General features: G+C 41.5%; 1 protein-coding gene across 1 annotated transcript in view; it reads right to left on the minus strand.

Moving 5' to 3' along the window:
* The window catches only part of LOC121629743 (3'-5' RNA helicase YTHDC2), a 74,663-nt gene that overhangs the window by 20,286 nt on the left and 38,437 nt on the right, over nt 1-15,940 (minus strand). The window contains 11 exon segments of the mRNA XM_041969491.1: nt 824-841; nt 843-898; nt 901-911; nt 1,419-1,515; nt 1,693-1,780; nt 1,782-1,872; nt 4,022-4,087; nt 9,210-9,336; nt 9,625-9,760; nt 13,543-13,685; nt 13,773-13,880. Coding sequence (XP_041825425.1) covers nt 824-841; nt 843-898; nt 901-911; nt 1,419-1,515; nt 1,693-1,780; nt 1,782-1,872; nt 4,022-4,087; nt 9,210-9,336; nt 9,625-9,760; nt 13,543-13,685; nt 13,773-13,880 — 941 coding nt within the window.

A 15,940-nucleotide genomic window follows, 5' to 3' on the forward strand; every position in this document is an offset into this window, starting at 1 on the left:
GGCTCAACATCCAGAGGGAAGTTCACTTGGTCAATGGGTGCCGCCCCGCCAGGTGTCCAGTGGGGTTTTTATATACTAAGAGATAATTTCTCTTTTTTTTCTTGTGAGTTAGTATCTGGTTGTTGTTGTGCTACTTTTGTGACATGTCTTTTGATTTGGTTATTATTTAAGAACTCTTAATGACTAGCAGCTCTGTTTTTCAGTAAAAGTTGTAGGAAATGTTCTGGTGTGTTCATGTACAGGTGTAACAGTTTGTTGTCTGAGTGATGTTGTGGATTGAAGGGTCGTTTCCTTCTGTCTGTGATCTTTTTGTCTCCCTTTCTTCTTTTCTCTTTTGCTTCTTTTTGCTCTTTTTCCATCTTTTTCTGTCCCCTCGGTCAGGTCCAGCAAGATACAGAGATTCCGTGATTCAACGTACATAAATAAATAAATGAATCAGATTATCAAGAGGAGTCTTCTACCCATAGGCCTCCCCTTGGCAGAGCAAATTTTGTTCAGCATGATACAGAAACCAGATTATATTTTGCTGCTATGATGCTGGACAGAACAAGTAAAAAAAATAATGGTAGGAGTTTTTCATTTGGATGCAGAGTTTATGTCAGTATTTATGTGGTGGTTTGGTCAGAATAACTCAGAGTCTTATGACTCCAGATTTTGTGTTAATTTTCTGTTATTCTTGTTGACAAGACTGAAAATTTTTGGCCTGTTCCTAAATGTGTGATTAATGTTCAGAAAACCGTTGCAAGTTCAGTAAAATAAAGGTTAAATAAGTGACATCAGGAGCAGTTCTGTCTTCATCAACTGCATTAAAAGCATGACTCACTATCTTCCTGACGTTCCGGTGGAGAGGTCTTCATGGCTCTTTTTCTGATCAGAGTCTGCATGTCTGAATGTAGGTGAACACCTGGTAACTGAGACGACACACACCTGTCAGCTGCATGTTTCTGATGAACATGATGGTGTGAACAATGAAAATTAAGCCCACCGTGATAAAAACAAAGGATTCCTCATTTCTACAAGAATACTGATGAAGAATGTGTCTTATTTATTCTTTCTCTCAGCAGTAGACGAGCTGGAGGTTAAATCAACTTTCCAGTTGTTTTCCTGAGTAATAGCAAATAAATGCAGGTGTTAAGGGGTTAACTGTGGATGGATTTATCGAGATCAGCTGAGTTCAGCACAGTTCTGGACGTGGAGTTAACACAGTGTAGATGATGATGAAATACATAATCTAAACGAGGCGTTTTACTGTCTCTTGAACTGAAAATGGATTTTTTTTTGGTTTAGGAAACAAAATGAGGAAAATCAAACCAGAAACCAAACCAAAAACAAAGTGACTGAAGGAAGACGGAGCATTTCTTAAATCATTTTAAGAATTACATGAAGAAGTTTTCTTCTAGATGGAGTTTGCCTTTTACCTCTCAGAGTGTGCGGAGAATCGCTCATCGTCCGACAGGATGCGGTCCCTGAGCGACACTATTTCATCGTATCCAGGAAGAAAAATCAAGACGGCGCCTGAAACCCAGAAGATAAAATGCATGTTCTTTCAGGTTCAAAGGGAATCTAACATGTCTGTGCAAACATACACGTCACTGGAGGGTCTAAACCTGAGAATAACCATTTTCATGGATCAGAACAGCCCAGCTCAGACTTTCTCTTCTCAAGGGGGAACTGCTGATAGAGATGTCTCACCATCACTGGTCGAGGAGCAGATGTTGTGGAGCAGAGCCATGATGAGGTCCAGGTCCACCCACTGATCATCAAAGCTATGGTGGTCAGAGTTTGAGCAGCTCTTGGTCTTCAGCGCTCAGCTTTGCAGAGCCACACTGCATCAAAGCTGATTCCTCCACACTGCTCACATCCCGCAAAGGTCTGCCAAAGCAACAACAACACACCCTTTTTTCACTCTGTTGGTGTGCTAGAATTTACCTGAAATGAACCCAACACAATCTGTTCCAGCACTAACGACACATTAAACAAATAGTCCAGTCTTAGGCTATAAATGAAATGTACAGCTTTAACTGTAACCCTCCTACAGAAAACTGGGATGACAAATCTATAAAATATTTAAGAATACACATCCCTACAGATCTATCAGAATTAGCAGAAACTTAATTATAAACCTTTCAGGAAATCAGGCATGGATATTTATAGTCTGGACGTTTGACATCATATCTAAACCTCACTTCATGTATTGAGTCAATTTAAGATGAAACATTCTACAAAAAGTCTGATACCTTTTTTTAGTTAATACCATAGAAGATCGAGACAAGCAGAAGAGTAGGACAGATGAATATCTAGACACATCTAGGAGGAAAAAACCAAGGAACAATACAAGGTACGACAGCTGTCAAAAGATGTTTTCTTTTTATGTAATTGTAAATAAATTCGACTAATCACATTATAAAATTGTATTTAGGCTTTTTTTTCCTGTAAATCTATAAGAAAAAAAATTAATTCAGATGTCTTCATACAATGGAGTAATTTTTAGAATCCAGAGCTGCCGCTCCAGATGTGGTTTTGAGGTTATCCTGCAGTTCTCTGATACTCCCCACAGCTGCAGAGTAATCAGAGTATTTCTGCAGGACAGTGTGAAGAGAAATGGTGAGAGAAACAGTCCCTGGTGGTGCTCCAGGTCTGCTGACCACCATCTCAGATACACAACCTCTGGTTCTCACAAACTGGTGTGTTTGTTAGCGAGTCATGAATCCAGGTGGTGGAGCTTCCACCTGGAATTTATGGAGCTTCTCACTTCACAAAGCAGCTGAATTGTATTAAAACACTTGAGAAATTAAAGAACATGATCCTCAAAGTGCTGCCTGATTGGTCCACATGAGAGTGGCTCTCTGAAGCAGGTAGGCGATGGCATCTTCAACCCCAAGAACATTACGATAAGCAAACTGTGATGGGTCCTGATAAGGTGATGACTTGCTTTTTTGAGGTGAGCCAGTAACCATCTCTGCAGGATTTTCATGATGTGAGGTGTTAGGACAGCTGGTCTGTAGTCATCTGGTTTAGATTTCTTAGGTACTGGAACAAGCAGAATGTTACCACAGAACAGGAACTCTTCTGGCTTTTAGTGTTCAACCAAGTTATTAAGGATCCCATGTTTCTGGTGTTTTGAGGTCCCTCTGTGTCAGCGGTGTCAAACTCAAATACACAGCAGGCCAAAAAGAGGAAAACTGGAACAAGCTGAGGGGTGGACTGTTCAATGTTTATTAAAAAGTCTTTTAAAATGATCTTATTGCACACACTGAACCTGAAACTAACAGAGTATTAGTTTACAGCCTAAAAACAACATTAATCAACAAATAAATAAAAAAAAAAAAGTCTGCTCAACGTTTGTTGCATTTATTTCTTATGGCTCTATATATAGAAATGGTGGTGTATTTCTTCTTCAGAGTCATTTCAAGTGAAAACATTTTCTACAGGCAAAGATAATTTTGTAATTTTAAAAAATCAAATGCCCTGTTAGCAATAAGAAAAATAAGCTTCGCTCTTTACATCTGAAACATATTCTGTTTTCAAAGTCCACTTTTCAAATGAGCCATTTTTTGGGGAGAGGCATTGATGGCAAAGGTGAGTAGCACCGTCAAGCTGCTAGAGAACAAGCAAGGTACGCGCTCGCGGGCCCGTGAATGTCGCGCCAATGCGCTGGCAGTGCATTGTGGGACTTGTAGTATTATAGCTGTCCAGCACTAATAGTGATTAGATATGAAAAAATAATTCATTCACAGGCCGGATGTGGCCTGCAGGCCTTGAGTTTGACATTTATGATCTGTGTCCTAAAATGTCCTCCATGTGAAGACACAACACGCTAAGTTCAGTAGGACTTTTCCAGAACACAGCTGAGGCTGAAGGATCACTGAGGTCTGGAACATGTTCACCTACATGTCTAGATGTGTTCAGGTGCTCAGATCTCCCTCGTGATGTTTATACAGGACGGGCTTCAGTTTTTTAACTTTGAACAAACCTGCTAAATACTGAAGGAAAGAACAGCACTGAGGTAAACAACACTCACAAAGAGGACCTGAGCAGATCCATGGCCTCTGTCTGCCAGAAGTGTTTAGCAAAGTCCAGGGCAGTCCTGAAATGAGATGACAAGGTTTGTAGAAGTAAGCTTAACGGTTATTTCTGCAGGTCATAGCTCGTGTTACGGCTTACATTAGTAGGACTGACTTCAAATTCATACAGAAGATTAAATTTCACCATCATTAACCCTTAAAGCTTAAGCTATTAGATCTTTTTAGTCGGCATGTTTTCTTTTTATACAGTAGAAGCTGAAGCTTTTAATCCTAGTATAAACCAGTCTGTAGCAGCTTTTAATCCCAGTATAAACAAGTGTGTAGCAGCTTTTTAATCCCAGTATAAACCAGTTTGTAGCAGCTTTTAATCCAGTATAAACCAGTCTGTAGCAGCATTTAATCCCCAGTATAAACCAGTCTGTAGCAGCTTTTAACCCAGTATAAACCAGTCTGTAGCAGCTTTTAATCCAGTATAAACCAGTCTGTAGCAGCTTTTAATCCCAGTATAAACCAGTCTGTAACAGCTTTTAATCCCAGTATAAACCAGTCTGTAGCAGCTTTTAAAACCCCCAGTATAAACCAGTCTGTAGCAGCTTTTAACCCCAGTATAACCAGTCTGTAGCAGCTTTTAATCCCAGTATAAACCAGTCTGTAGCAGCTTTTAATCCCAGTATAAACCAGTCTGTAGCAGCTTTTAATCCCAGTATAAACCAGTCTGTAGCAGCTTTTAATCCCAGTATAAACCAGTCTGTAACAGCTTTTAATCCCAGTATAAACCAGTCTGTAGCAGCTTTTAATCCCAGTATAAACCAGTCTGTAGCAGCTTTTAATCCCAGTATAAACCAGTCTGTAGCAGCTTTTAACCCCAGTATAAACCAGTCTGTAGCAGCTTTTAATCCCAGTATAAACCAGTCTGTAGCAGCTTTTAATCCCAGTATAAACCAGTCTGTAGCAGCCTTTAATCCCAGTATAAACCAGTCTGTAGCAGCTTTTAATCCCAGTATAAACCAGTCTGTAGCAGCTTTTAATCCCAGTATAAACCAGTCTGTAGCAGCTTTTAATCCCAGTATAAACCAGTCTGTAGCAGCTTTTAATCCCAGTATAAACCAGTCTGTAGCAGCTTTTAATCCCAGTATAAACCAGTCTGTAAGCAGCTTTTAACCCCAGTAATAAACCAGTTCTGTAGCAGCTTTTAATCCCAGTATAAACCAGTCTGTAGCAACAGCTTTTAATCCCCGGATAAACACAGTCTGTAGCAGCTTTTAATCCCAGTATAAACCAGTCTGTAGCAGAATTTAATCCCAGTATAAACCAGTCTGTAGCAGCTTTTAATCCCAGTATAAAACAGTGTGCAGCAGCTTTTAATCCCAGTATGAACCAGTCTGTAGCAACTTTTAATCCAGTATAATAACCAGTCTGTAGCAGCTTTTTAATCCCAGTATAAACCAGTGTGTAGCAGCTTTTAATCCCAGTATAAACCAGTCTGTAGCAGCTTTTAATCCAGTATGAACCAGTCTGTAGCAACTTTTAATCCAGTATAAACCAGCTGTGTAGCAGCTTTTAATCCCAGTATGAACCAGTCTGTAGCAGCTTTTAATCCCGTATGAACCAGTCTGTAGCAACTTTTCATCCAGTATAAACCAGTCTGTAACAGCTTTTAATCCCAGTATAAACCAGTCTGTAGCAGCTTTTAATCCCAGTATAAACCAGTCTGTAGCAGCTTTTAATCCAGTATAAACCAGTCCTGTAACAGTTTTTAATCCCAGTATAAACCAGTCTGTAGCAGCTTTTAATCCAGTATAAACCAGTCTGTAACAGCTTTTAATCCCAGTATAAACCAGTCTGTAGCAGCTTTTTAATCCCAGTGTGAACCAGTCTGTAGCAGCTTTTAATCCCAGTATAAACCAGTCTGTAGCAGCTTTTAATCCCAGTGTGAACCAGTCTGTAGCAGCTTTTAATCCCAGTATAAACCAGTGTGTAACAGCTTTTAATCCCAGTATAAACCAGTCTGTAGCAGCTTTTAATCCCAGTATAAACCAGTCTGTAGCAGCTTTTAATCCCAGTATAAACCAGTCTGTAACAGCTTTTAATCCCAGTATAAACCAGTCTGTAGCAGCTTTTAATCCCAGTATAAACCAGTCTGTAGCAGCTTTTAATCCCAGTATAAACCAGTCTGTAACAGTTTTTAATCCCAGTATAAACCAGTCTGTAGCAGCTTTTAATCCCAGTATAAACCAGTCTGTAACAGCTTTTAATCCCAGTATAAACCAGTCTGTAGCAGCTTTTAATCCAGTGTGAACCAGTCTGTAGCAGCTTTTAATCCCTGTATAAACCAGTGTGTAGCAACTTTTAATCCCAGTATAAACCAGTGTGTAGCAGCTTTTAATCCCAGTATGAACCAGTCTGTAGCAACTTTTAATCCCAGTATGAACCAGTCTGTAGCAACTTTTAATCCCAGTATAAACCAGTCTGTAACAGCTTTTAATCCCAGTATAAACCAGTGTGTAGCAGCTTTTAATCCCAGTATGAACCAGTCTGTAGCAACTTTTAATCCCAGTATGAACCAGTCTGTAGCAACTTTTAATCCCAGTATAAACCAGTCTGTAACAGCTTTTAATCCCAGTATAAACCAGTGTGTAGCAGCTTTTAATCCCAGTATGAACCAGTCTGTAGCAGCTTTTAATCCCAGTATAAACCAGTGTGTAGCAGCTTTTAATCCCAGTATGAACCAGTCTGTAGCAACTTTTAATCCCAGTATAAACCAGTCTGTAGCAGTTTTTAATCCCAGTATAAACCAGTCTGTAGCAGCTTTTAATCCCAGTATAAACCAGTCTGTAGCAGATTTTAATCCCAGTATAAACCAGTCTGTAGCAGATTTTAATCCCAGTATAAACCAGTCTGTAGCAGCTTTTAATCCCAGTATAAACCAGTGTGTAGCAGCTTTTAATCCCAGTATAAACCAGTCTGTAGCTGCTTTTAATCCCAGTATAAACCAGTCTGTAGCAGTTTTTAATCCCAGTATAAACCAGTCTGTAACAGCTTTTAATCCCAGTATAAACCAGTCTGTAGTAGTTTTTAATCCCAGTATAAACCAGTGTGTAGCAGCTTTTAATCCCAGTGTAAACCAGTCTGTAGTAGCTTTTAATCCCAGTATAAACCAGTCTGTAACAGCTTTTAATCCCAGTATAAACCAGTCTGTAGTTTTTAATCCCAGTATAAACCAGTGTGTAGCAGCTTTTAATCCCAGTATAAACCAGTCTGTAGTAGTTTTTAATCCCAGTATAAACCAGTGTGTAGCAGCTTTTAATCCCAGTATAAACCAGTCTGTAGTAGCTTTTAATCCAGTATAAACCAGTCTGTAGCAGCTTTTAATCCCAGTATGAACCAGTCTGTAGCAGATTTTAATCCCAGTATAAACCAGTCTGTAGCAGCTTTTAATCCCAGTATGAACCAGTCTGTAGCAACTTTTAATCCCAGTATAAACCAGTCTGTAGCAGCTTTTAATCCCAGTATGAACCAGTCTGTAGCAGATTTTAAATCCCAGTATAAACCAGTCTGTAGCAGTTTTTAATCCCAGTATAAACCAGTCTGTAGCAGCTTTTAATCCCAGTATAAACCAGTCTGTAGCAGATTTTAATCCCAGTATAAACCAGTCTGTAGCAGCTTTTAATCCCAGTATGAACCAGTCTGTAGCAGATTTTAATCCCAGTATAAACCAGTCTGTAGCAGTTTTTAATCCCAGTATAAACCAGTCTGTAGCAGCTTTTAATCCAGTATAAACCAGTCTGTAGCAGTTTTTAATCCCAGTATAAACCAGTCTGTAGCAGCTTTTAATCCCAGTATAAACCAGTCTGTAGCAGATTTTAATCCCAGTATAAACCAGTCTGTAGCAGAGTTTAATCCAGTATAAACCAGTCTGTAGCAGCTTTTAATCCCAGTATAAACCAGTGTGTAGCAGCTTTTAATCCCAGTATAAACCAGTCTGTAGCTGCTTTTAATCCCAGTATAAACCAGTCTGTAGCAGCTTTTAATCCCAGTATAAACCAGTCTGTAGTAGCTTTTAATCCAGTATAAACCAGTCTGTAGCAGCTTTTAATCCCAGTATAAACCAGTCTGTAACAGCTTTTAATCCAGTATAAACCAGTCTGTAGCAGCTTTTAATCCCAGTATAAACCAGTCTGTAACAGCTTTTAATCCAGTATAAACCAGTATGTAGCAGCTTTTAATCCCAGTATAAACCAGTCTGTAGCAGCTTTTAATCCCAGTACAAACCAGTATGTAGCAGCTTTTAATCCCAGTATAAACCAGTGTGTAGCAGCTGTCAGACTGGGAGGTAAAATGATGTAAAATGAATGTATGAATAGATATAGCACTATAAAGGTCGACCAGAAGAAGAAAGCAGAATTTCTTACTAACAGAACTTTGTAGAAATAACACACAGATCAACAGTGACCAAACCTTTTCTCATCTCATCGTTCTCTGAAGTCTTGGCTTTCAGGAGAAAAAATATTGTTATTGAAACAAACACACAACAGAAACTATTTCCATGTTTCCACTTTTTCCTCATTTCCAGTTATTCCTGCTACTATTTACCTGCTATCCTCACTAAACCAACTCCAGCTCAGCTGCTTTGTGGCGCCACCGTGCATCAGAAACGTCTTCTTGGCTTTATTCCAGCCATAGAGGAGCATTATTTTTCTTCTCTTCACACACACATAGAACTTTCTGCTCACTGGTTGATCTTTGGCTGCTCCTGATTGGACGTTACCGTCAATCTAAGCTTTCTGATTGGTGGAAAGTCTGACAGGAAGTGGCTTCATCATCATGTCCAGGTCTAAATAGAGGTCTCTTAGCAACATAGTAGTGATGGTGATGTTTTTATGATGAAATGTGATAAATAATGCTGTTATCATGGATCATTGTGGATTTACCAGATAGAGTCTCCGAATAAAACTAAATTTAGTGGCTGGATTGTAAACCTCCTGGATGGGATAGAAATGCCTGGAAAACCTCCGTAGATCATCTAAAGGGTTAAATATCCATCACATTTACCCCACAGAGATACACAGCACCGCTCCTGGTGGTGGAGGAGAGAGAACTCTGGGAGATCTGCTGGAGTTTTAAGGATTAATCTTGTAAAATTGAAATAATGACAATACGGACAGTGATGCCACGTTGTCCTACCATCCATTAGATGCTGTGATGTTGATGTCAGCCCCCATGGCGAGCAGCTGCTGCATCTGTGGGACGAATCCTCGCGCTGCCGACACCATCAGAGCCGTGGCGCCTGTTTGACTATGCATGTAATCCACTAGATAAAAAAAACATTCATCCCAGTCAGCCTCAAAGGAAATGTCTTTTAGAGCTTCTTAGAGCAAACATATCCACTAGGGAAGACATTTAGAAGGTTTCGGTCTTTTTGGATCACAGTCTTTAGCAACTTTTAAAAACCCATGAGACTAAAAGTACTTTATTATTAGATTTTAAACATTTAATGACGAAATCTGCATCAAAACTGTGTTGTGAAAAAAAAAAAAATCCTGTATAGGGCCAGTAAAGACGGGGTATCTTCACAGAGGTGAGAGACTAGATGTCGTACCGTTGACACTTTCACTGAGAATGAGGTTGAACAGCTGACTGAAAGCCTCCAGCTCTTCATGCAGGAAAATGTTTGAAATGCAGGAGTCCATCTCCCTCAGCAGCCACGGCTCCATCTGGTCCGCTCCACCTTTGTTCTAGGACACAAAAACAGCCAGGTCACCGGGATGAAGTGATCACAAACAGCTCGACTGGATGGTGGTACAGACCTCTAAACTGGTTGATAACCACCAAGAAAACCCCATAATAAAAACTGATAATAAAACAAAAAGAACTAAGTCTGGACAGACAGAGGAAACTGATCAGAAATGAGCCACGAAAGAGAATGAAAGTGAACCACCCAGTATTCGAAAGGAAAGGCCTCACCATGTAGCAGATGAGGAGATGGTTTGGAGTCAGCTAACAGATTAAAACCTCGTGCAAACATTGCCGTTGGGGGGTGACTGCCAAACAGTTTAATACCTGAAAGTGTATCAGCCCAGAGCCGAAGCAGAAAACATGAAAATGAGGGAAGACATGCCAACAGCTGTGCCACAGATCCTAGAAACAGATGTGATGGGGTTATACTGTAGACACTCACTTTTTTTATCAGTAAATCATGAAGGTAACTGGTTGAGCGCATTTATTTATTCACTCTACTACAGTCCAGTTTTTTACTTTTTTCCCTGAATTTTGTTTTATTATGTGACCTGATGTTTTCCAGGTGAATGTGTACACATTTTCAGCTGTTCATTAGGAAAACTGTCGTGACTTGAGGAGGAAGTGGACCCAAATGCAGGACGGAGAAGGCAGACGGGTGCAGGAATAAAGGTTTTAATAAAGAAACCCTTACTAAACCGAACAATAGAGACATGACGGGGAAACACAATGGACGAGCTGACAAAGGCCACCTGGAACCAAGGAGTATAAATAGCTGAGGGACTAATAAGAAACAGCTGGAGCAAATTTAGCAAATCAAACCAGGTGTACAAACAAACAGGAACCAGAAAGCAAAACACTCATTAACTTTCAAAATAAATCAGGAAACCAGAACTAAACATGACAAGACTAAAAGCCTTAAATCAAAACCATAAGATCATGACAAAAATACCCTAAATATCCTATTTATCTTTTATTCTAAGATTTGTTCTTTTAATTAGGACATTTAATGGACAGCTGCTTTGCAGGAAAGGGGGTCAGAGAAAGACCTGCTGCAGAGGGCCCTAGACCAGCATTTGAACCTGGACCAGCTACATGGAGGAGCTGTAGACTCTGTAAATTAAGTTGTATTTTCATTTTGTTTCAGCTTTTTTCATTTTTTCTAGAGCCGCAAAGCGCTGGATAGCTCTGCAGACCGCCGCTGTGCTTCTATCAGGCTCTGAAGGCAAATTTATTCTGGTCGCAGAAGACGGACACGCAGACGGACGGACAGCTTCATCGGTTTCCTGAATCAGTCGCTCTGTAATTTGGTCCGTTTTCAGGGAGTTTAGCTGTCTGTCGCTTGATGCAGCGCTGAGCAGAATAGCTGCCATGCGACCAGGCAAAGAAACAAACCAGAGTAGAAGAGGATCAGGAAGGGAACAAAACAGTAGAAAGACGCAGACAACAACTGTAGAAACTGCATGAGCTTCTGAATAAAGACTATTTGTGAGTGTTTAGGGCGTGTTGGGCGGCTGGAAACAACGCCATAGCGACGCGTCACCGCTGCTAACGTGTCGGAAACTGACGTCGGCTCGCAGGAGTGAAGTCTGAACTCAGCACTGCTCCCTAGTGGAGGAATGCCATGCCAACGCAAAACAAGCATGGCAGTATGAGGACGGCGACGCAGACAACGTTTGAAAAGGACGTGGCCGTTTACGTACGTGAGGGAGCAGAAATGGGTCTTTAGCCTCAGCTGAGTGTCTGGAGGAGACTTAAGTTCAGGTCACAGACAGGGGGAGGGGGAAAATGAATATAACTCTCAGAATCTATTCGTGTTTTCTGAATTGCAGAAATCATCGGGTCCTAATCAGGCTCATGTACTTTCCCGCTGAATTATCAGCTTCCTGAGGAGTGGCCTGCCAATAAAAGTAGTCCCAGCTACCTGAGTGAAGCTAGGCTCCGCAGACTCAAACAAGCATGGCGTCCAACGCTGGTCCTGCAAAAAGTTTGGTTTGTGCCATTATCATCTGATAGAAATCAATAGCAGTTTAGAGAGGTCATCAAAGGTCAACCAGCCTTCCCACATTAAACCTAAATCAGACTGCCTTTTGAAGAGTTTGTGCTGGCTCTGTGCTTTAAGAACTTTAAACCAGAAGCAGCACGAACATAAATCTTGTCTGCACAACAAAGTGTGGGAGAGGGGGCAACTTAAAAAATCATTTATTGCTATTTTTTTCTAATGTTTTGAGGCTAAAATCACACAGTTTAATAATTTTTTCCTCAAAATATGACCTTTTGTTGTCTTTTTACTGTTTGTATCTCCCAGGATACGTCACACATTTTCAAATGTTTAATGTGTAAGCTTTATTAAACATAAAAGTAATTTATTAGCTACTCTATTTGAAGTTTTTTAACTCAAAGTTTTTAAAAGTGCAGAAAAACTGAATACCAGTTATTCATATGTACTGAAGGCTGGAAACAAATGTAGTTTTGATTAAATAAAATGTCTTCTGTATTTAAGCTAACATATCTCTGGAGCTATGCTAGTATAATCCTGTTGCCATGGAAACTGTGTAAACTGTTATGATGAGTTTGACCTGTGACTTCTGACACATGATGGAGGTCTGTCCAGTCTTCCTGCATCAACCTTTCACTGCCAGGATGGGGACGTGGTCACTGAGGCTATGTCCACATGGCACTGAAGCCGCTTCAGGTGTGAAAACGGTGGCAAAAACTACTAGAAGGGCTTCAACATGCCCACAACGCCGCTGTAGTACACACTACAAGGCTTCTTTAAAAAAACTCGAGGAAGGGTGGACTGGGAATCGGCGCGTGTTCATCACATTGACGTCATAACCTTGAGTTGTGCAGCTTCGCTGTTCACACAGTACGGCAGGCGGTAGAGGACTCAAACCGATCCCCTTTGGTACCCGGCTTCAGACCTGTTCGGTTTCATGGAGACTAATCCCTGCTTCGTGGGGATGAAAGGGTGGTTTGCTGAAATACTTTTTTTCTACAATCTGGCATCGTGAGGACGGCCCCTTACAATCACCAATACAAACTACAATACAGTACATTTATCCCCTCATCTGAACGTACTGATGCTAACGCTTTTCTTCTGCTGTCAGAACATACTGACTAAAATGACCTAAAAACATACGTACACTGGTGAATCAGCAATACATATTTTGAAATAATTAAAAAGTTTAATCAGTATTTAAGACTTTTACGTTATTGATTATCTTGTAGAATATAGGTTTCAAAACATAAGCATATGGGATAGTGATTGTTTTACACTCCTATCTGGACAACGTATCTACAGCTTCTACAGACATCAATATTCATTTATTAATGCAGAGTAAATATAATTTATTTTCCAACAAGAACGCATAAAATGATGCTTTGTCCACGTGTCCTCCGTTTTGGAGTTGGGTATAAAAGCATCGACAGTTTTAAACTGACACGAAGTCACATGACTTACCTACCTGACCTACCCGCTCTTGAAACATTATCATGACATGAAGTGTAGATACTTAAGTCGTAGTACTCAAGTACTACTTTGACTGGGAGATGTGATTGTTTAATCAGTTTTTCTCAGAGGTTAGTACTGAGCAGTGTACTGATTATTTTTTTCTCTCATTTTGTGTCTAAACGGTCTGATCAGCATCCGGCATGCTTCCCTCGTTTGACTGTCCTCTGTTCTTTCCCAGTTTGAAAATGCCTTATTTTTAATACTGAGACTCTACAGTCCAATCACGTCTTGTATGCTTGTGACGTCTGTAGTGAGGTGTGTGTTTACCGGCTTGTTGAAGCTCTGCTCATCCTCATCTCTACATCCACGGAGGATCCCTGGCGCCAACAAATGGCTCGTCTCTTTCTCCCCAGCAGAACTGGTTTCCACCGCCTCGCACCACTCTGTCAGTCGTTTCTGTTTTCTCTCCTCTGAAAACCAGAATATGTCACATACACAGAGGATGCTGATATCAAGCCAGGCTGGAGGCTGGAGATAAATAAATCAACTGTCATTACTTCTCTGTGTCTCTTCATCATATTTCCACATGTCCTTGTTGCTGAAGCCGGTCAGTCTCAGGATGTCCTCCAGAAAGAACTCCTTCACTTCAAACTGTCTCCCTTTGACTACAAAACAAGAGGAAAACAACTTATTTCACTAGTAATCATCCCATGTCATCTCCACAGATAAACCTGGGAAAATGGAAATTTGTCCCTTTTTTGCAGTAATTAAAACTCTTTCTTAAATTAGACTGTCCCTCCTAATTTTACATTTTTCCCCACATCACTACAAATTAAATACAAATACTTTCATTTCAACATTCATCTATCTTCTTATCTGTGTGGCAGAGGCAACAGGTTCAGGAGGGAGACCCAGACCTTCCTTTCTCCAGCTCCTCCTGGGGGATCCGGAGTCACTCCCAGCCCAGAATAATCCCTCCATTGAGTCCTGGGTCTTCCTGGAGGTCTCCTCCCAGTACAATGTGACCTAATCAGATGTCCAAACCACCTCAGCTGACTCCTGTTGATACGGAGGCTCAGCAGCTCCATGATGAGCCTCCTCGTCTCAGTCTGAGTCTGAATGTTTTGTTGTAAAGGAGAAGTCCGTCCCTCCAGGATTTTCTGACTGGTGTGACATAAACTACTTTCCTTCCTGACACCGTAATTAAACTAAACTATAATTACTATCTGGATGAAAAGCTTGCCAACAGTTTTAACAACTACTTCAATTCCATAGGAGACTCGATGGCAAAACCATAAATCCACAAGGGGGATCCACTTACCCACAAAACCTAAAAGGAAACCGCTTTAGCTCATTCTTTCTCACGTCTACTAATAAAACAGAAATTATCAACATTATCATGAATATGAAAAGTTCTCATACTGCTGGTGTGGATGATAAATGTAGTAACTGACAAACAAACATGGCGCTGTGCGAGCAGCTGCGTGCTACGGCAGCTCTGCCTCCTCTATTCCTTTTTTTTTAGCGTTTTCTATGGTTTTTAGACGTGGTTTTCTTTTTTCCTTTACAGCAGTCAGTACCAGGTGCAATTCTGCACATGGGAAGCCTACTTTTATTGATTTTCTATTTGGATTTCTGCTTCTTTTGGCACTTTTCCAGACTTCGGTGGGGGACACCTTTGGTTTCAGCCACGGCTCCATTGTTTACACCAGGGACCAGCTGTTAGCTCTGAGCAGCACTGCTCTTCTCTACGCGGAGAAGCCGGAGATTCCCGCGGAGATACGGAGAAAAAGAAGAGGCTGCAGAGCAGGAAGAAAGCTCCAGGAGAGGAAACGGAGGTACAGGCCATATTTACCCTCTGTGATTATGGGAAACGTTCGTTCCCTCTCTAACAAGACCGACGAGCTCACGGCGCTGACCCGGCTACAGCGGGAGTTCAGGGAATGTAGCCTCATGTGTTTAATGGAGACGTGGCTGAATGGACTTATTCCGGACTCTGTGGTTTCCCTGGATGGATTTAAACTTTCGCGCGCGGATAGGAGTGCAGCGGAGAGTGGTAAGAGGAAAGGCGGGGGACTCGCGGTGTATGTCAACGAGAGATGGTGCAGCCGGGCGCACATCTCTGTAAAGGAACAACTCTGCACCAGGGACAGTGAGTTACTCGCTGTGGGCATGCGGCCGTATTACCTCCCGAGGGAGTTTTCACACGTTATACTGTTTAATGTGTACATCCCTCCCTCGGCTGATGCAGCAGCTGCTTGTGAGCTGCTCCACAGCGCAGTGACTCGGATGCAGACTCGCCACCCGCAGTCCCTCCTGCTCATCAGCGGGGATTTCAATCACACCTCGCTCTCTGCCACTCTCCCTACTTTCGTCCAGTACGTGAAGTGCCACACCAGGGAGAACAAGACGCTGGACCTACTGTATGCTAATGTGAAGGACGCATACACCTCCGCCCCCCCTCCCCCCGCTTGGACGCTCTGATCACAACCTCGTACATCTGCTCCCTGAATACACACCCAGGGTGAGAAGACAGCTGGCACAGAAGAAGTCTGTGAAAGTGTGGACCGATGAGGCCAATGAGAGACTGAGAGACTGTTTCCAAACCACAGACTGGGAGACACTCTGCAGCTCTCATGGAGAGGACATTGATGGCCTGACCCACTGCATCACGGACTACATCAACTTCTGTGTGGAGAACACTGTGCCAACCCGGAGGGTGCGG

This window comes from Melanotaenia boesemani, chromosome 19, assembly GCF_017639745.1.
Source record: "Melanotaenia boesemani isolate fMelBoe1 chromosome 19, fMelBoe1.pri, whole genome shotgun sequence".
In the NCBI taxonomy this organism is placed as follows: Eukaryota; Metazoa; Chordata; class Actinopteri; order Atheriniformes; family Melanotaeniidae; genus Melanotaenia; species Melanotaenia boesemani.